The 21,318-nt window shown below is 43.8% G+C and overlaps 1 protein-coding gene across 1 annotated transcript in view; it reads left to right on the top strand.

Annotated features, from left to right (window-relative positions):
* Positions 1-94: 94 nt before the first annotated feature.
* The window catches only part of LOC125768357 (putative transcription factor SOX-15), a 53,461-nt gene continuing 32,237 nt past the window's right edge, over positions 95-21,318 (top strand). The window contains exon 1 of the mRNA XM_049435887.1: positions 95-1,126. Within this exon, the coding sequence (XP_049291844.1) occupies positions 1,083-1,126 (44 nt within the window). The 5' untranslated portion in view covers positions 95-1,082. The remainder of the gene's footprint in view (positions 1,127-21,318) is intronic.

The following is a 21,318-nucleotide window of genomic DNA, read 5'->3' on the forward strand; positions in this document are numbered from 1 at the left end:
GATGAGATAGCATGCTCACCAGGTGAAAGAAAATCGTCGCTCTCTCTTTTTCAGCAACAGGAAAAAAAAACCTTTACTCAACGTGTGCGCCACCCTGTTCTCATCGAGTAGCGTGTGTTCCTTTTCTATCGAGAGCTTCCTTTTCTTTTACACGCAAGCAACACTGTATCTGTGGTTTCAGGTGTGCGTAAGTGTTTGATCTCCCTTCCACAACACTCGTGCATCTCGTTTTGTTAGCCTGCGGTTTCGTATTGCAGCGCGCTCTCGCTTACTCGCGAGATGCGCACAGAGCTTAAGCGATATACCTTCGAAAGCAAGGCGTGAGGTGAGCAAAGCTCGTTCGCTCACTCGTTACTCACAGAGCAACTCGCGCACGCATCGCACGTCCGTTGTTGGTGCTGCCGCTGCAGTAGTTATTCGTCGTTCGAACGTACCGTTTTCACCGTTGATCCGCGCTGATATCCGCTGTGTTTTTGTGTTACCGTCGCCTGCTGGCAGCCGTAAATCATTGTGCAGAGCCCTGCACCGCAGTGAATCATTAGGATTATTACCATCGAAGCGTGTGGAACTAAACAACCGTGACGGTGAATTTTACTTAAAAAAGAATTTCAGAGCTAGTGCAAGGATACCAATTGGCAATCTGTCCACTATGGATGCCATCAATGTAAAGCAGTTTTTGGTGAATCAATAATTTCGGATCTAAACCATTTTAGGCAGAGCAGTGTGGTGAAAGCGGCCACCACGCAAATGTGGTTGCTTTTGTGTAATTTAAAACTTCAAAAAGTAGTGAGAATTTGTGTGTTACAAATATTTTTACATTCAAAATAAATGCATCAGATGCAGCTGATCGTTGCAGTACCTTCGTTCATCAACACCGTGGTTTGGTTGTGTGTTGTGTAGATAATAAGCAAACGAAATTGTGCACGAAGAATCATTTCTGTGTGCTAAAGTGTGTAAGAGAAACCTGCAGTTTAGAGTAGAATTCACTTGTCTTTCAACCACATCAAGTACCCTCCGAGTCGAGTTAAACTTGAAAACGCGTTGAGAAAAAAATAACCACGGGTGGAACAACACCTACCACCATGGAGTCTGACGGAGAGCGTGATGCCGGATACAACCATTACAAGTGAGTGTAAATGTAGTGAAGTAAATTTGGTTAATTTTTTTTTAAATTAAATTTGGCTGTAACTGAACAAACAAAATCCCCACAAACTGTGCGTTAACAGCAAGGTGTCACAAGTGTCTTCCCTACCGCTAGTGGCTAGTTGCCAACATATATGTTAATTCATTTCCGTTCCGTTCGAACACTTTGTGTTCGCAACACCTGTACGCCATCGGTTTTGTCGGTGCGAACCGATGCGAACGAAGGGTTCGTGCGCCAGAGCAACGCCACAATGCGGCGTGATCAAATCGCGCGAATTTGTGATGCACTTCCGCGAATGAAACGCATCATGTATGGTAGGGTGTAAACAGACAGGGTGGTTGTTACATGGTGTAGATGATGATGACGATCATGGTGCAATTAAATGTGCCGTTCCAAGAGCTTAAGTTCGTGAAAATAATTACTCCGACGGAGGGGGGAAAAGTAAAGCAAAAAAAAATCTTCTTCCCGATAAAGACTTTCGTACTTCTACAAAGTAATAGAATTTCGATATTTATTTGCCAAACAGTTTCAGAAGTACTGTCGAACCACAGTCCTAATGAATCATGTTGTGAAGCTCTTTTGCGATCGCAAAACGATCGCAAAACGAACGACAATGCCATTTAACGTGCATAAGATTAGTGGCGCGAGTTAAGAACATGGTCTTTACCGGTGTGCAGCATTACGTTCAGGTTCTAGCTGGAAAAAATAGAACTCTTAAAGCGCACATCAGCTCCTCGCAGCATGGAACAGCTTGCAACAAAGTGTTCCGTTGCGCTTTTCCTTAACCGTGTGGCATTATCTCAATTATCTTTGTGGTATGTGCCTTCATACTCCGAAACCTGTACAGTCGCTGCCGTCGTTCCTATCGAAATGCGCTAACGCGAAAGAGCTGCAATAGAAGAAAACCAATAAAGTGTGCGGGCAAGCAATATGCTTCATCATAAAGAACGTTCGCCGGAGAGCATCACCGACCGGGTAAAAGATGGTGCCAAGGAAATGTAAATACAAACAGCCTAAAAAACCCAACCGCCTTTCAGCCCAGCCGAACGTACGAACGATGCTGAAATTAAGACTTTAAACCGTAGGGTATAATTTGCATCCAAATTTGCCCGCGTGCCCCTTCGTCTCGTTCGGTACGGTCTGGCAAAGGTGCGCGATAATCATGTGACATCACGCCGTTTTGACGGATGACGGTGAAGATGCGGATGATGATGATGTACGGATTTACATCATGTGCCCGATACGATCGTTCCTACCATCGGCAACGAGAAACGGTAACGAACGTCCACGCGATCCTGACGGAAGTGTGATGATGCCGTCGAAAGGATGGAAAGGAAGTGCATGCAACGGGAAGAGGAAAAAAAATCCAGACCTTCGCCTTAGAAAGGCTTTGAAGATATAAACACAGAACAAACAAACAAAAATTCACGACAAAAAACAAACATTTCATTGGAGCTTATAAAAGATAATTTGTATAATTTTCTACCACGGCCGTATACGATCGTGTGTGCGTTATGGGACTGATGCTGGTTGCGCAGTTCGTAAAACAACGCGGCGACAATCACACTTACAGCTCAGCTGAAGCGAGAGATGATGCGCGGAAGTAATTATTAACCCTTGAGGAAAGATGATCATCTGCCAAAAGGATTAATGCTGGAAGGGATTGTTTCAGTATTAGGAGCTGTTTGGGAGCTTTGTTTTTATACTTATTCAACTTAATTTACCACGTAGACGGATAATCAGTCCCTGCTACAGATGGGACGGTTCGGATGGGATTTGATAGCCCGTCCTGTCGTGTAGAATTAGGGCCGTTTATCACATTCACCACCGGAATGCTCCCTGTATACTAATTTATACAAATATCACCGATGTATGCAGGTGACAGCAAAAATAAGCATTGATTTTTGTTTGCAATTTATGATTAATTTATGATTGTCTCAAATACATATCTGTAGCCCCTTATCTTAGAAGCTTCTCCAATAGAGGAGAATGATTACATAGAGTTTGTTTCTTCATAAGTATACCTGCGATTTAATTCTAACATAAGAAATCAACCAACAACATTATAATCCTTTGATCTCTTGATCAAAAGATTTAAACGCGCCGGCAAGACATGACTATAATTTTTTCCGTTTTTGTTTACAATAATGGGTTTCGATGGGAATACTAAAAGGTTTTATGTTTCGTAGATTTCAACTGGATCCGATACTACGGGCTCCTAACAAACGAACTGATTATTCCCTTTATCTAGCGCGTTATAGGTCTTTTACGGTCACTAATCCTAGGAGTGATATGTTTATGAAAATACGATACGATGTATAATATGATACAATAAAAAAGATTTTACTGCATTAAAAAAGCTATTAATATTAAAATAAGTAGCTGTCTTAACGGGTTAAAAAATCATATAACATTTAAACTTAAGCCCACGAGGCCCGACACGAATGAAATGATTCCCCAAGGGTTAACCGACGTGTGGATGATTTTTCGATCCTTTCTTCCCCGATCGATCCGTTCGATGCCCGCTCGAGACACCGGACGGGACCGGAGATCAGGACAGTGACGCTTTCTGGCACGAATTTTGGAATTACAGGTTTGGTGGCGAGGGCGCTGTATCACGCGCCCAACGGTCCCTTATAGCCTGTCGAAGGTCTCGGCAATTTACACCCACGCGTTCGATCGTCGTCCGCGTGATGAGCTTTTGCAGCGTTCGAACCGATCCGAACGCGGGCGACGTGTCGTAGACAGCGCCTGACAAATTTTCTCTCCGATCTTTGATCTTTCGTCAGATGGCACCTATTTCCACCTTGACGATAGAATCTTCTGTCTCGTTGCGACCGTCCCACATGCGCCGGCCAGACGAACGATGATGAGAATGACGGAGCAATTGATGGGGATTTTATGAGGTTGGTGTTTTTTTTTCTCTTCAATTTCGGTACTCATGTTCTCTTGCTGTGCTCGGTGAACGGGTGAGACGAAGTGTTTTAAAACATCCCAAAAAACATAGTCCCGCTGCCAGCAGGAATCCGCGTACGATCGATCGCGAGGGTGTGGTCCATCCGAAATGGGCGATTTCCGGTGCCACACCAGAGAAACCTAACAACAAGTTCTAGAGAAGTTGGTCGATGGATGCAGTGATTGATTGATTTCGAACAAGTTTCATTCATCAAAATGATCGTGGATTACAAAGTTCCAGAACGTTTTGTTGTGTTTAATGCACAGTGGGCTACAAAATAGCTGAAGTATTTTAAAATACAAAGAAAAATGTTTAAATGGTTTCATGGTGCCTCAAAAAAAACTGCAAACATTTAATAAATGCAACACCACTTTCACCATCATGTGGTTCGTTTAACAAATCTTAATTTTTATTACACTCCCCTAAACAAAAATGCACCGCCGAGCGCGTTGATAGAATTTTAATTTCCTCTCAGCATCCTTCGCATATTCGACCAAAAAACTCATTAGCTGGCCTTAATAAGAAACTCCTCAAGCAAAAAAAAAAGGTAAACCACAAAAAAGTGGAGAAAGCTGACAATTTTTAAGCATCATCTTTGACAAACTTTTAAAATATGCACCGTTGGTCAAGCGGTGGGAAAATTGCAAACAGAATTAAAAGCGACAGCCACCCCACCCGAAGGCGAAATTAAATACAATGCAAAAGTGGGAAAGCTAAATGTACGAAAGGAAAAACCCCCCAAAAAAGACAGCCAACATCAAAAAGGGGTTGAAATAAAATAAATAAATGTCAGCAAATCACAAAACCCAACGAGCATTTCCGTAAACTTGCGAATGTTTTGGTTTTGTTTTAGCAAATAAGATGCATCCCATTCGGTACGTTCCCGTGTTGGGTCCCTTTAATTTCTTCGCCCGTTGCATATGAAATGATGATGTTCCATTTTTGGCTATCCCGGCCCATAACGAAACGTGGCGCGCCGGATGAAAATGTCGATTAATTATTATTAAAACTGTTTGCGCACGGTGAAGTCGCACCAGGCAAAGGATGCGTACCGTTTCTATTGCAATGTGTACAAACAAAAGCAAACTAAATTCCCACACGTACAGGAACGTTTCATTTTCTCGCTTTTAATTTATAAAGTGAGCTTAATTGACTCCAGACCAATCGGATGTTACGCGTTAAGGTGATGAAGAATTCTGAACGGATTACCGTACCGGCAAACGGTTTGGAGACGCGATTTAATACCGCCGACGATCGTGGACGACGATTTTCAGCTTATCGTCAGTTGCGGTTTTGCCGCTTTAAAGGAAAGGTTGTAAGCTCGTGTCCATATTTGGATAAGCGCATGCTTTTTTATTTCTTCCCCTGTTCGCGCTACACGTAGAGTTCCATTTCGCGCATTTTGATGCGATCCTCGGGCGTGTTGTGAAGGAGATCGACAGAGGGAGAGAGAGAGAGAGAGCGAGCAAGAAACTTTTTTCTTCCGCCCCGAAGGGCGTCCAGTTGTCGTCACTCACGCGTTCCTCCGACCAGCTTCGATGCGGTGCGATCTTTCGCGATCTTGGCAACAAGTTTCGCGGCTTCTGCCGATCGGGCAAGTTGTTTGGCTTTTTTCGTTTTATTGTGCTTCGCGTTTACCAGCGGTAACCAATTCCTCGTTCCACGGTGATGTGAGCTGCATTGAGCGATAAATGAATGAAGAAAGAGAAGAAGCGGAAGGGGGGAATGGGTAGGGGGTGGAAAAAATTGCTCTCACACACAAAACCCTCCGAAGGATTTTAATTGGATCGCAAACTAGATATTAGCGCTGTATCAAACACGCGCGCATGAAGAAAGCTTGCCTTGGTGAAAGAATATAAATAAAAAAACGCTCTAACAGAGGTGACTAAAGAGTAGACACAAACAAAAAAGCAAGCTAAAAATGTAAAAGAAAACAAAAATAACAACATCAAACAACGAGACATAAAAACGGGAGTTGGTATAAAAAAAGAACTTGCAAAACCAGTTGCATACAGTAAAGTGCACAAAGTAAGACAAGCTTAAAACAAACGAGCTGAAAATAAACACTGTGAGGAAAAAAGAAGTAACGACAACATACACCCCACGTACTGATAATAAAATAACTGGTGCAGAGTAGAAGCAAATGAAGAGAGTGAAAGAGAAAAAACGAAATAACAAACAAATATAAATAGTACGTTCGCCATAAAGCAAAACGCAAGTAGCGAACATCGCACGAAGAAGCTAACCCGCATGTAAAAACCCAACATCCCAAAGGGGTGTAAGTGCAGCTGGCGCGGAGGGGTCCAGATTATAGGACGTTGATAATAATTTTAATAACTTAAGTGCTTTCTTTGATCAGCTAAATGCGCAACCGATCACGGGGGCCAAACGTCTTCGGGTCCATGGTTCCATTTTCTGGCGTGCTTCCGAGAGCGGCGAGATTAGCTTTGGTTGGAACGGTTGTAATTTCTGGTTGTCCCGCGGATGGAGTATATCGGGTATTCGTCCTTAAGGGTGCACCGGGCACGTAGTCAATCTTGTCGGTATTTTAAAAGTACATGCGCCCCAATGCGTCTTTTTCGCGGTGGTTGCTGGTGGCGCTCGATAACGTCACCGCTACCGTCATTTGGGCAGTACGGCAAACCCGGGGTGGATATGCGATGCGCGGTAAAAAAAAGGTGACATGTGTACTCGAGCATTCCGCCGACAGATTGTGGCCGTCGTTCTAATGTGTGGTTACGGAGGGCAATGTGGTGGGAAGTGGACGGTGAACATTTTAAGCTGAAATTGCATCTACTAGATAAGTGAATCGTTGGCAATGAAGGTTTTTCAAGGCGTAGAGGGAACGAACGCATGAGAAGGGAGTAGGGGTGACACATAAACCGCAGAATGTATTTCTAATGTTCACACGTAATTGAAGGGGAAAGGTTTGGTACTTTTATAAATATTCTATAGTAAGAGCTGCATCATGTAATGCGAACGACACCAAACAATCATAGAGAGGTTAAGCAGGTCTTTGGTAAATTGCTGTTCTTCAATAAATCTATCTCCTCCAGTGATCTCTCTCCTTCGTGTGATACTTCTTGATGAAGGCGTAACTTCTTGAGGATGTTATCCGATCATATAGCCTTAGATATTCGTCTTTAGATTCTGCTGCACTACTGTCGGAGGATAACCAGTAGACTTCTGTATGATCGCCTTCCTCCAGATACGGGAGGATCGCCGAAATTATTCAAAGGTGGCCGAAATTATTGAAATTGATATCATTTCTTGCAATTTTAGATAAGAAAGCGTGTTTTTAGATAAACCACGATCTAGAGTAGAATTACACTAATTTTTCTTCATTTGATAGCTTCCACCTAATATCCTTCAGCTTAGCCACGCCACATCAGTTTACTTAACTGTCTCCACCGGCAATCCATTATCCAACCCATTAGTGCAGGTTAAAGACCACCGTTTTGCAAAGTACATTACCTTTCGAAAACTTTCACTCTTGTGCAGCTCTTGCCGTCACATATTCTTAGGCAACCGAGTCTCATTCGTGTTACCCTTGAAATGGTGCATAATGCAGACGGTAATCGGTCGGTAACGTTACGGTTCGGGCTGGTAAGTGGTAAAACTTTCTCACTTTTACTATTAAACTACAACTGCACACACACAACCCGCCAGTGCGCCTCGGTGGGCGAACATTAGCTCTGGTTCGGCTGTTGTCACAGTTGCGTGGAAAATCTAATCGCTTCATAGTTTTGTGATTACGTCGATGCAATCGTGAGTGGGTAGAGGAAAGGATCGTACCACCGTGAGCTAGAGTGCGGGAACCTCCATCCCAAAAAGCAAAGTGAATGACAACCGAAAACAGCCAGTCACTGGTGACGACCCTGGTGTTGTTTCTGCTTTGCACCCAAAAAGGACGCGCTTGGTCTGTCACTCTAACGAGCCTCACTTGAGCGCTTGTAAGCGGGAACGGTGAAGGAAAGACTCGACTAGGTGATTACGGACATGCAGATGAGTGTCCCCGCCCGCGTAGAGGGTAGAGTTTTGAAGCTGACGTTACAAATTGTAGGTGGCTGAAATGGGGTTCGGTTCGGTATAAATTAATTGTCCTTTACGCATTACGCTGCGGTCGGGGGCATTACGCTTTGTAGCTTTGTATGAAAAAAAGAAATACAAAATTGAAAGTGTTTCACTCAATTTAAGCTCGAGTTAACTCTTTCCCTCTGTCAGGATTGAAGTTGGAGGAGAAGCAAAAAAAACGGCCTCACACACCCATCTAATCGTAATATGCGGAGTGGCTCATCGAACACCCAAAATGCGAGGTAATGGAGTAATTTTGACAGCCAGAAATTTAGCAGTCGGTTGAACCGGTTGGACCTTGTATTTTGTTTGCTTCTTGCAAACCTTAGACCATGTTGTTTTTCGGCTTTATGTTATTATTATTGTGAACAATTTATAGGTAGGCGTAAATTAGATTGTCTCCTTCACCGTACGGATTGGATTGCGCAGTGGCATTTTGTGTGAAGCGATGCGTCACTAGGCCTAAGCGACAGGCTGGCTGGCTGATGATGATGATTATGATGGAATAGAATTATTTCGCTAGATTTGTTGTCCTATTTGTGTTTGCTGATGAGGTGAAAAACAACTTTTTGGGTATGTTGTAAAAATTATTCCCATTCCGGTTGGACTTCCGAGCAATTTATGCATTATTATTAGTTCTAGTCGGTTAGTGCGCATGTTTGCTCTGTTGAAATGTGTTGTTTCACCTCTAGCGCTTAACCGTTTGTCTATATTACTGTGCAGCAGATGCTTTTCTCCTCTATTTGTATTATTTTTCAGTATTTTACAAGAAGAAATACATTTTACACAATTTCCTCTGTGTGTGGAATCGAGTTCTATCTAAGCTTTTCCCCAACATTACACACGCATACTTACTCAGTGGCGTTTTACATACCACAATGACTCGTACTCTTGACGCACGAATGGGTTCGGCTACATGGAGCATTGAGTGCGAGGGGTTTGGTTTTGACCATTTCCGTTCCGGTTGACGAAGTTTCGAGGATGACGACACTCTGGGGCGAGTTTATAGAATGGGCGATCCCCTTTTTGTACTGCTTTGTTGCAAACCGAACGACCGCAGTGACTTTGAGTAGAGGCTTTGTGGGTCTCCAGAATATCATTTGGTCACTATAGCTTTACTTTTATTCTTAGAATAAAGACTAAAATATTGAAATCTCAAAAGTGAAGTAAAAAATATCTTCCCAAAACAAAAACAACGTCTTCACTGTAAAGAAGTTGACAAATATCTTCATGTGCTTCGTTTCCAATTTTGCTTTCCATCTACCCGATCCGTGATTGATCGTCATTCTTTCTCGACGACATTGCTTCTCCGGAGAAGAATTCCCAAAGGAGTGTTTTTCTTTCACTTTGATCCGTTGCTTTCAGCAGCCGTGCTTCACATGGTGGAGTTGTAATTGCTCCACAATTGCTTAATGACAGCGATAACACGTGTGCTGCATCGATAAACTGACATTCCGTAGTGAGATCTTTATCAGATTCAGGAGAATGTTGAAGTCTTTTCATTTCATACTGACCCATTTCCACTCTTTGGACGTTCATTTTGATGATAAAGCTCTGAAGAGATATTTCTTTCTGACTCGCAACTAAGATAACTCTCTTTGGCCGCTGTTGGATATTCGTGCAAAAGATTTTTTCTCCATATTTTGGGTTACAAGTCACCCGACCGGATGTTTTTGCTCGTGACGTCACGCGCGTCCCTGATAGTCGGACCATTTGCCGGCCGGCTATTATCAGGCGGTCCGATCATCGTCACCCGTACGGTCATAAATCATTCCGCCACACTCGATAGCGCTTCGGTGGGTATAGATATTTTGGGACTACCCAATAGCCCCGCTGTGATTAGACGACCGCCGTGCGCGTACTCCAACACCAATCGATTGAAGCACTGGTTAATCCCACCGGCTCAAAATAAATCCCCTGTACGACCTGGTGGATAGCCTCAGGAGCCGGCAGGTTTATGATGATCGGGCACCGCAATCAAACGCTTTCTTTGGTGAACAAACTGTGTGCGCGTGTAGGTGAAGCTGTCTGAAGGTGCGAAAACACTTGATTCGCTATATCGATGGGTTAGCTGGTCTGCTGATAAGCGGTGATGATGATTATTGAAATAATAAAAAAAGAGTCTTTAATGAGTTGCTTTTGCTTGGGGCATGAGGATATATGAACTTTGATTTACGTCGTCTTCTCGAGCATTGTGCTTCTTGAGCATAATTAATCTTTCCATTAATTTGGACCCATGATCTTGGGTCCACAGCTCAGAAACTCGAGTCAAAATATCAAGAAACCTCCTCAAAGTCTGTATATATTTCTCACAATGTGTGTACACAAGCGTTCCATTATCATATTCTACCTCCTTCAAAGATTAAATAAGACACGTTTCCTACACGGCCGATAGTGTTGTAAAGAGTTTTATAAACATTCAATCTCGTATGGGATACGAATCGGGTGATAAAAACACTCATATCCATGTTTCGACGTCTCGGCAACAGCAAAACCCAATAACTTCCAACACCTCAACAAGGTAATAATATTGTACGATCGAAACGTGGTAGAATGTTGACTTCCCCTTTTGCATTATGCAAGTGTTCTGTTGTCGTTTGTCCCTTTCGGGTACTGTTTCTGGGTGTTTGCCTTCACCTTCCGCACCCATCCATCTTCTATCCATCCTTCTATCCACCGGAAGCGTTAATAGCGATCGGAAATGAACCTTTGCGGAGGTGCGCTTGGTGATGCGTAAGAGACTCGAGTCTGCCTGCTGCCGTCTGCTGTTTGGTTCTCGAGTCGTGTTTCCTTCCATACGCGTGGGTCCGGTGCGTCACGCGAAAAAAAACCCGGATGAGTCGACGTCTTCTCCAAAGGGTCAGCGCGTATCGTTTCGGTTGTAACAAGTGGGTGCGCACTTTGTGGGTATGCGTGCGCGCGAGTCGGATGACCCCTTAGTTGCAAGTTGGCTTTTCTTACCCGTGTGACCCGCAGGCGGCAGAAGTCCAGACGCGGAATGCGTCAGCGAGCTTGGGAGTCAGCTGAGCGTGTCCGAACATTTGAAGGTGACGACGATCGCTTCGAGGAGAACGAACGGTCGCAGTCGCAGGACTATAATCCCGCGACGCAGTCAAATGAGACCATCAGGGCTACGTTCGAACTTTGGACGCTTCGGTTAAGATCTGATGTAAAGTTATTTCATTTAAAGAAACAGATAAACTGTCCAGCAAAACTTCCGAAAGGACCCGTTAGTTTGGATAAAGAAACATAAAATTTCTCGCTTCTCGTGCTTTGTCGGCACATATTTACGATCATCGGAAAGGGTTTTTGCTGTTGTGTCCGTACGATACGAAGAATGTTGGAGGGTTTCGATGTTCTAAGCAAATCTTACAGATGCAAAAGAATGAACCACAACCTGATGAACCATTCTACGTCTAAGACTTTTAAAGTTTAACGGTTTGATTGCAAAATACAGAATCAAGCAAAGACATTCTCTGCTTCGTCACCCTCGTCTAAAGGGCGGCACCCAGACACAGACGTACGAATGCAGACGATTCTCGACGTTCTGCCTTGCAGTCCGATCGAGCGTATCACCATAAATCTCGTCTAAATTTGGCATTGGTCCTCGAGTCAGCCTTCTCCCTTTGCATCGCACTCCGGCCACTAAAATATGTAGCATACATATTCGTCACGTCCAACATTTGCCGGTATCTTCCCGGTATCGGATCGGATCCTTGAATACCCGGATCGATCGGTCCGAAGTTTGGATCGATTCCTTCTACCGTACGTTTTCAAGAAATCCTTCCGAGATGTCCAAAAACGTGAACGCCAGGATTGTGCGCATATTTTGATTTCCCTCCTTCCCCAACGATTTAAAGCGTAATGCCGCACACATAAAATCAGCATAAAATCTGCACCACCACCACCGGCCAGGCTTCGTCCATAATTTTGCGGCAAACGAGAATATCAAATGAAATTGAAAGAAAAATGGAAAAACTTTACAAAACTGCAAGAAAAAAAACGTCACCCTTTTGCTGTACCCACCGGTCAGAACTAGAAAACGAAAATGGTCCGCAGGCATAAAGAACGAAACAACTACACCGTTCACGCAGTGCAGTGGAACGGGAAATGGTAAAATTTTAAAGAATAAAAAAGAAACTTAAAACCAAAGAAAAAATGTAGCAAAAAAAAACAAACACTCTTTAACAAAAAAAAGCGAGCAAAAAGAAAAGCAAAAACAAATAACAACAAAACATGATAAAAAGAGGAGGAAAAACTGTAGCACAAAAATTGTATCGGCTGGGTGGACAGATTTTTCTTGCAGACCGTTTTTTTGTCCCGAACCTGATCGGTGAGCAATATGTTGACTTCTTCCCGTGTGGAGCTAACATCCACCTCCTCTCGCGCTTTTTTTTAAAGAAGAGCGAAGGACGAAAGAACTGCACAACTGCATCACACAGGATCAGGATCATCGCATCGTATGTTGATCGAGCTGCTGCAATCTTGCTCTGCTACCTCTCGGGCTTGTCGTTTTCGGGCTGTTTTATTCGCGCGGCAGCAATAAGGGCCTTCTCGTTGCGGTGTCCGTGTGCGCTTGGCGAGATTGTGATCTTTCTCCTTCAAAAAAAAAGGGGGGACGTTAGAGGGTGGGAGCTCTCCTTTTAAGCCCTTCCCTGTGTGCTGCGAGTGAGTGAGAACGGAAAGTAAAGAAAGGAGAACGTTTGCGCACGCGTTGGGACCATTTCGCTTATTGGCAATTCAAATAATCGTGCGCATTCTAACCACTATCCCTCTCCCGGGTGTGTGTAGCCCGGGTATGCTTATTGCCTTCTTATTATGCTCAGAACCTTGTCCATTGGTTTGCTGTTACGGGTGCACCCCACCCCGAATGCCCGATCGTACCGTCATAAGCTATGGGTGAAAAGATTGTTCAGCTGAAGCCAAGAAGCGGCTTCCATTCTGTAATCTCCTTTGAAACACAAATCTCCCAACCATCCGTTTTCCCCCGCCTCTCCCCCACCCCCTCTCCACACCGCCCGGTGTCATCTGGAGATTCTGTCTCCCACAATCACCAATAGCGGCCGGGAAAAAATGGGGACGGATTTGCGCACGGTAAACCAAAAAAAAAGGGGGCGAACCGATGCAGTTGATGCGGGGCATCAAAAGCGCATACGCAACTGCGATCTTCCACTTCTCGGTTCCACATTTTCGAACCGTATCGGATGGATATCGGGATGGTCAACGACTATCCCAGCGGGTATGTAGATGTGCGCGCCCTTGCATACATATCCATACATCGGGCGAAAACGGTCGTTGGACACCGTACCGGCAAGCAACCGTTTGCACACGAGCATAAATCAATGCCGTGTGACATATATCCTTCGGATGTCAGGCCAGATATTGCTACTCCTTTTCCTTTTTGCATTTTTCCACCCGCAATCCCGTCCCGACCGTTCCGGTTTTTTTCCAGCTTCCCGTCTTTTGTGTGGTGGAATTGTTGGGTGCCCTTTTTTGGAGTATTGATTTTTGGGTTGGTGTAGTTGTTTTTTCTTGGTTGCTGCTGTCGTCTTTCTTTCGTATTTACTTTTCTGTATTTCTGTGTCCTTACCGGTTACAACTGCAATGGGAATTTTTCTTTGGTTTCTTTCATGTGCTCAAGTGGATCAATGGATGAAGACGATAAATGCCGTGAGGTGTTCATTTAAGAATGGTTTTAAACGCTCTCAAAGCGTGTTGTCAAAGAGTAAAATCATTAACACATGAATGAACAACAACGGCCGCCCAGTTTGGGTTCAAATCTCGTATTCACACTCCACATGCATAGAACTCTTGGGGTGTAACGGTCCAGATAAAATAAATCACATAAATCCAAAGAGATATTGAAAAAAAAAGATAGAAATTAGACAGTAGACAAGATCGACAAAGCTTTGCAGAGATTCAAATATGAAAAGAGAATTGAGATTTAAGGCATTTTAACTAATTTATAATAAAATTCTAATAATAGTCATGTTTCCCCATTAATTATTTCTGTCACATTTCTCTCATTCTTCGGTATGAAATTTTTATTTCCACAGCAATAAATAACCTCTTCGGTGTAGATAACCTTACCGGAAGCATATCGGCTTGAAATCTTACCGATAAGTTCCCACCACTTACCGCACTAGAGGACACACTAACGAAAAAAATAATACACCCCAAAGTCGTTACACTTGAAAGCGAGAATCAATATCAGTACCTTCTTTTTGCTTCCTAGCCGACGGGTTGCAATAAAATATAAATCAAACGGAATCTTTCTCACCCGTTACGCCGATTTCTTTCACATTCGAGTGGTTCGCAAACAGTCGTTCTCGACCTGGCGCTAATCTTACCACACACTCGGCGAAACCACTCGGAAGTACTGATCGAACCGTGAAGGGGGAACGAAATTAAGTATACCCAACACACTCAACCGGTACGTTACCGTGCGCGCTTAATCGATTGAAGTGGATATCGCAAACGTTGTGTGATGTTTGCGCACGCGAATAATCGCACGATCAAAAGTTTGCAGCTGGACGACCCGATCGCCATACCAATACGGCTGCTTGAGGTCGCAGAAACACATTCAAAGACCCCGTGAGCGCAATTTGCTAAATTAAAAAACGTTACGAATTTCATTATGTCCTGATGTCATTGTTTCCGGTGGAAAAGCAGCATCCGAGAAGGGAAGTTTTTTTTCCTGCGTGTGTGTGTGTGTGTGTGTATTCCTTCAGAGGGAAATGTTTGGATGTTGTTTGAGAACAATGTCGCTAAACAATGGTCACCAGTTTGGGCTTCTGCTGCATCCATATGCTCACGCGTAAGAAGCCAGCAGCTGACGATGGCGCGAGAAGTTGGAAAAATCTTATCCTAACCTTTAACCTCTCAGCTTTCAGTGACGTTTTGTAACGGACGCCATTTTGTACCGAGGGGTGAACTCATACGGTGAGCTTGAAGTTGTCGTACTACTCGCACAAACATCTACGAACTCTTCTTGGTACTCATAATTAGGAAGGGGTTCTAGCCACTCGCATTCAGTTTTCCAATCATGTTGTATTTTTTCCATCTCGTCGATTTGTATTATTATTATTTGAAACCCCTCTAGCAATCGGAACGTCCCGCTGGGTTGGTTGGGGAATGCTAAAGCTACCTCCTGCATCCCTGGGGCGTTCCATTATTATTCGCTTACCGCCACGCAAATCGCGCATTCGCACGCAGCAGGACCGGGGCGCAATAGTCGAGCAAGATTTGAAGAGTGTTTGTCATTTGGCTGTGACTTAATTGACCGATCGTTCGTTGCGGTTCTCATGGCTGCGATTGGTTCGGGCAGCAGTTTGCATGTTTTTGCATTGTGTAGTGCGGTAGACATTAAGCTGGTTTTTATTTAATTGGTTCAAAAACGTTCCAGCATTCGGGAGCTACAGAGGGTTGAACGTTTAACGATTATTAAATTATTGTAAAATGTTTCTTTCTTTTTGCGAATTGTTCGCCTTTGAAGCAGATACGTCGGTTGAGACAAACGAGCATGCAAAACGCAAACAGAATCAATCGCAAAAATACATTATAAAACACCCATGTGACAAAAGATCGACTTCCGGCCTCAGTGCCACCACCGCGTACGTTAAGCGCACACATCGTACCGAAGGAAAACAACGACCGTTTCCATTTGTCAATCATGCTTCCTTTTAATTAATCGTTCACCTAATGCCATTCATTTTCCGGCCCGTCGCGCCTTGTTCGTGTTAGCGGCAGATCAGCCAAACGGACTGCACCGCACATTGCAAACCGAAGTGCAGCGGAAAATGGGCAGTGAATAGTTGCACTGTTGCACCGCGTGTAAGTGAGCGAGCGGGAGCAATAGCAAAACGGTCGGTTTCTAACGGTGACGATTGGACAATCGACCAGAATTCGCTTCGGGTTTCGACGAGATGCCGCACAGAGATTAGAAACCGGCACAATCCCTGGGTGAAGCCCGGTAGCGTCTATTGTGAGCGGTTGTTGCGAACCAGATGCCGAGCCGGTTAGGTGAGAAACTGAAATGAAATATGTAGTACTGATCGAGTTTGACACTATGCTATGTGTGAGCAGAACAAGGTGAAGGCTTAGTAGATGTTACTAGGAAATAGTAGAAAAAAAAATTTATGCGTATATCAAAGTGTTTTTACGATGAAAAATGTATGCAAAACTCGAAATCCGAATAATAATTTATTTAACTATATGTTAGACTATATTGGAAAAGTTATTTATTAGTTTAGTGATGTTTGATCAAAATGGCCAAGGTCGATGTATATTTTTTTATTTTATTTATTTTCAATTTATATCTACATTTCAAGAACAATATTGAATTTAATTCCATCTTTTAGTACAATGTTTAATTCTTTAAATAACTTCAAATAATGAAATTTTTTAATGATGACCTTATTTCAATGACAACCACTGTAATTATGAAACAAATTTTGTAGAACTGTTTTTAAGATATTTTGTTTAATGATAATTAATTTTCCATCCCGTGCAGCACCTTAGAGACCAATCGAACTATTTGTTCTTGATCGTTTTGTACCATTTTAGTACAGTATCTTACACCTTCTCAGCACGATCATGTCTCTACCTTGGCACAATTCTAGCACATTGATCTATCGCGCTCTCGTAGTATGCAAACTTTAGTGAGTATTTGTGTCTGTGAAGCTGATGTTATACGGTACGGTATTTCGACATAATTAAAATTCGTTTTACTATCGACCCGATGCCACACGGGAACGGTGTTTGGGGAAGCGAACGGAAAGATAAACTATTTATTTGTGCTACATAATTTGCATTTTCATTTGACTGACCTCTGAGCGTTGAGGGGAAAAGCAGAAGAAAACGCACCAACTCAACCCATCCAACGTAACGGGTGCGCTAGAGGGTGGATCAGTGCCTCACCCACACCGGGTGGACGGACAGTTCGAAACCTTCCGCAAGCGATGGACCGTTTATGGGGTGGTGCAGGCAGTGGAATGGAAAGAAATTGAAACGAGACAGAGATGCGCGAACGGAACAGATGCTGAAATCAGTTTGGCTTCGATGGAGCTGCCCGATCTGTTGCTGCAACGTCACCGGACGTCGTGATGCGTGAAGGAAGCGAACCCATTGCTCACCATCGGATGCGAACGATGCGTATCCGTAAAAGGTGTGGTCGAAAATTCCCCACCATGATCGGTACGATCGGTCTCGATTTTCCCGACATGGCGGGCCGGGAAAACTGAACCACCCCACCCAACGTATAGAGCTTCAGGTTGTGATTGAACTACCCTTTTTTCCGACTCTCCACCCCCCGTGATCATCAAATCGTGAGGATCGTGCACGTGGCACGGCGTACGGGAAATGGAAACGTTTCCTAATATCCGATTTGATGGTCGGTGGTCCGGTGCATAAATCATAGCTATGTCAGCAGCAAACGGAACATAAAATAACAGCTGTTTTGGTGCAATATCTGATGCATAATTTACGTTGATCCCCTTTGGTGGCCTGGTCGTCTCGGCGGTTCGGAGTTGTATTATTTATGCGGTAAAGTGTGTGGAAAATTTGTAACATCATCCTAATGAAATCGTACGATGATGGTACCCGATACAAAGGGGATGAATTATTTTCCAGTTTTATGATGCAGTGGATTAGGCAAGATCAGGTTGCAAGTAGACTTTGGTGGCTTTCTTTTTGCTTTGCAATAGAATTCAAAAAATATTTGAAGATGAAAAAATACGTAATATTCTCTTAGAATAGCAAAAGAGCGAAAAGAGACAAATAAAGCCAAGTTATGAAATTTCACAGAAAATGATTAAAATTGCTTTATTAATCATATTTTGTAAGGTATTACACAATTATTCTCCTAATTCACGCTAATCTAAACATCAAGAATGGAATGTGGAAGCATTTAAAATGAAAATTACAGACACAAAAAAAAAAGACTTGTAAAATTCACTACTCACCGTGCGACATGGCGATGATGAAACTGAAATTAAATGCACCAGTACATGACGGCAGTGGCAGATCCACCCGCAAACATTAACGCGCCTGGCAAAAAAAAAAAACGTTTTCCGGGAGAAAGAACACCGGACCGCATGGTCGGTCAAGCACGGCCAACGTTTCTTTGTGCCCGTGCCCACTATGGGCTCGTGCGAGACCCATGAAGGAAATCACACCCTATACCGTCTGCAGGGCCGTACCGTACCACTTTTCGACTTAGGGAGCCGTTTTTCCGCGTACGCGTAATTTATGATAAACTGAAAACATCATAATAACAGTGGTAATGGTGTACGAAAACAAAATTAATGACAACGATTTTACTCCGTTTTGTTGTGTGCAGAGGAGAAACAAAAAAACATTGTACGGGGCTGTGCCTTACTGGGTTATGGATGACTTATGCTGGAGTGTGGTAGAACTCTCGTACGTGAAGTGTGTGCTATCTGCGAGCGCACCGAACCGAGAATCTTGAGGTCCATAAATAGTGACATTAAACGGGTTGGCCACAGTCACCTATCAGCAGCGTCATGGGGCCGTGAAAATCTACCGGAGCCACCCAATATCCGGTGGACAGCTTGGCATAAGATATGCTACCTTCACAGCTTTTAGGTGATAAAAATGGGGGACCTGGAACGAAGGATGATGGGACAATCATCACCTGTCCGCTGCTTGAAACCTACAATCAGACATGGGGCACGAGCAAAAAAATGGAACGCTTGAAGTCATGTGTGATTTATGTTCCCCGGTAGGCTTTTTCATGGATGGACGCGATCGCGCACTGGCCGGTGATCACCTGTGGACCGATAAAGACCGACCGGTGAGCTACTTGTAGTTTGTGGTCAATTTAGTCCGCGGCAATCCAATCGGAACCCCGTACCGGATGATAATGAACGTTGTTGGTAGAACAGATGCGAGACGGCCTAGAGGGGCTTTGTTGACACGGTTTTAGCACCTAATTTAACAGTGATTACTATTTCACAGCTGGCTACTCCCGGACCATATGGACGAGAGCCAAGGGAGTAACTCTCATGAAAATTTATCACACATACGAGCCGTGAAATGAGTGTCGCCACTTGCGATAACAACATCAAATTGAGTGTTTTGTTTTTGTTGTATTTAGTATGAACAAAAAAATCTTAAAGCACCGGATGAAGTGAGCAGAGGAAATTAAAATTACGAAGGGCGAAAAAAAACTCACCATTTACCGATAATCACCACTCGATTGTCGAAAGATTTTTTTTCCGACCCCGTCTACTAGTGCACACTGCTACTGGACACGATTATCAACTGTCACTTTTTTGTTGTTGTTGTGTACTTTTGATTGTCATCGATTTAGTTGTCGTCGCTGTCGTCTTTGTCTGAGTGTTTGGCGGCCGGATTGACATTTGTCATCGCCGTTGCAGCGACAACGTGATTCGATGTTTTTTTTATGGTGTGTTCGCGATACTTCAGTCGATCGATCGAGTTGTGTGTATTATGATGCAGTACAGCATGTAGTACACTGAAGCAGAAGAAATAAAGTACCGAAAAAAGAGGTGTAACACGCTGAGTAACACTTGTTTGCAAATATCCCATACAACGTTGATAAGAGGCGGCATCGTTTCGATTATTTAACACCGCACGATCGACGGAATAGCTTTACAGGCGCCACTCGCCAAAACAGAAAAAAAGGAAATCAATGAAGAAGAAAGCTCTCATGTCCTATCAGCTAACACCAATCAGTTCGGTGAAGTGAGTGTTCAATTTTTTTTTTCGTCCACACATATCCAATGCAGCAGTATGCCAAAAAAAACCCCTCCAAGTATGTTGAGCCTGTTTGGCGGAAATCGTCACCGCTATGTGAAGATATTTCGCGTCGGACGGACGAGACGCATGTTGCGATTTGCTGATCGAGATGCGTCGGACTTTCTGCTTTAAGCTTTTCATTTGTCATTTTTGGTTTCATAATGACATTTGATTCTGGTACTGTTATGTCTGCGGGTTTGTCGTTTTGGAGTCACCGTACGCTACCTCACGGTCGGCATACTAATCAAGCTGCAGAGCGACGAAAAACGACGTTGAGCGTTGTCTATAGCTTCGCTCTCGACGCAAGATATAACTCCCGTTAAAGTAAAATCAGATATTTGTGCACATTTAGATTTATTTGAAAATTTAAGTAAGATTTTTATGAAACAAAATTGCCTGCACGCGGGTCATAACTATTTGAAGTAACTTCACCCCCAAAAAAAGGCACCGATACAGGCAGCTAACGGCAAGCAAAGAGACCCATAACCAGTTTACATTAAGGTAAATGTGTTCACTCTCGTTCGCCGGTCTCGGTCGCGCTGTGTCAGTGCGTGGCGTTGAATGTCACGACTTTTTTTACAACTGTGACTTTCTGTTCCTGTGGAGCAACATCGAAGGGTTTTTGGATATTGCTGAAGAAGCTGAAGCACCAGTGTACAAGATCGCCTCCCGTAAACTTCTTCTTAAGATATGGATCTAGAAGATGCTCCAAAACTTACCGAGCCTTCTGCCACAGCGGAACGGTCTATTCAACGCTGCATGTCGCGAACCGAGCAAAACCCCCCCACCGAGAACAACCCCAGACCCAGAAATCCGAAATCGGTACGGTTCCTTGATCTTTTTGCCCATTTGGTTCTTGGTTTTGTTTTTCTCGCTGCCCCATTCTAGAACGGGGCATAAAATGACCGCCATAAAGCGCCGTAATATCCCTGCTAAATTGTCTTTGATGGTGTCCTTGGACCGTGGATGACCCGCGCCGTTTGATGCCGTCTGAAATTTGCCGAAAAACATTCTGCAGTAATAGTTTATGATCGCAAAGACAAACACACCCCCAAAAAAAAAAGAAAATAGCTCCAACCTTAACAGCTGAGTCTGTGAGCGTGTTTGATGTATACGCGGAAAATGTACCTTTTTCCTAGGCACTGTTTGCCGGCCAACGTTACCTGCCATTTGAGGCTGGTGGACATGGTTAGAAAGCGGACTCGGAGGGGCGACAAGCAAATGGCAAAACGGGATGATTTGTAGCGCATCCTATCGCCGGGACGGAATCTTGTCCGTCGGCGACAAAAGGGCAGATTTCGGTGATCCATCCACCCGTTGATGGATTCGACGTACCGATCTCGCGCTGCCCGTCGACCCCGGT

This window comes from Anopheles funestus, chromosome 3RL (assembly GCF_943734845.2).
Source record: "Anopheles funestus chromosome 3RL, idAnoFuneDA-416_04, whole genome shotgun sequence".
Taxonomy (NCBI): Eukaryota; Metazoa; Arthropoda; class Insecta; order Diptera; family Culicidae; genus Anopheles; species Anopheles funestus.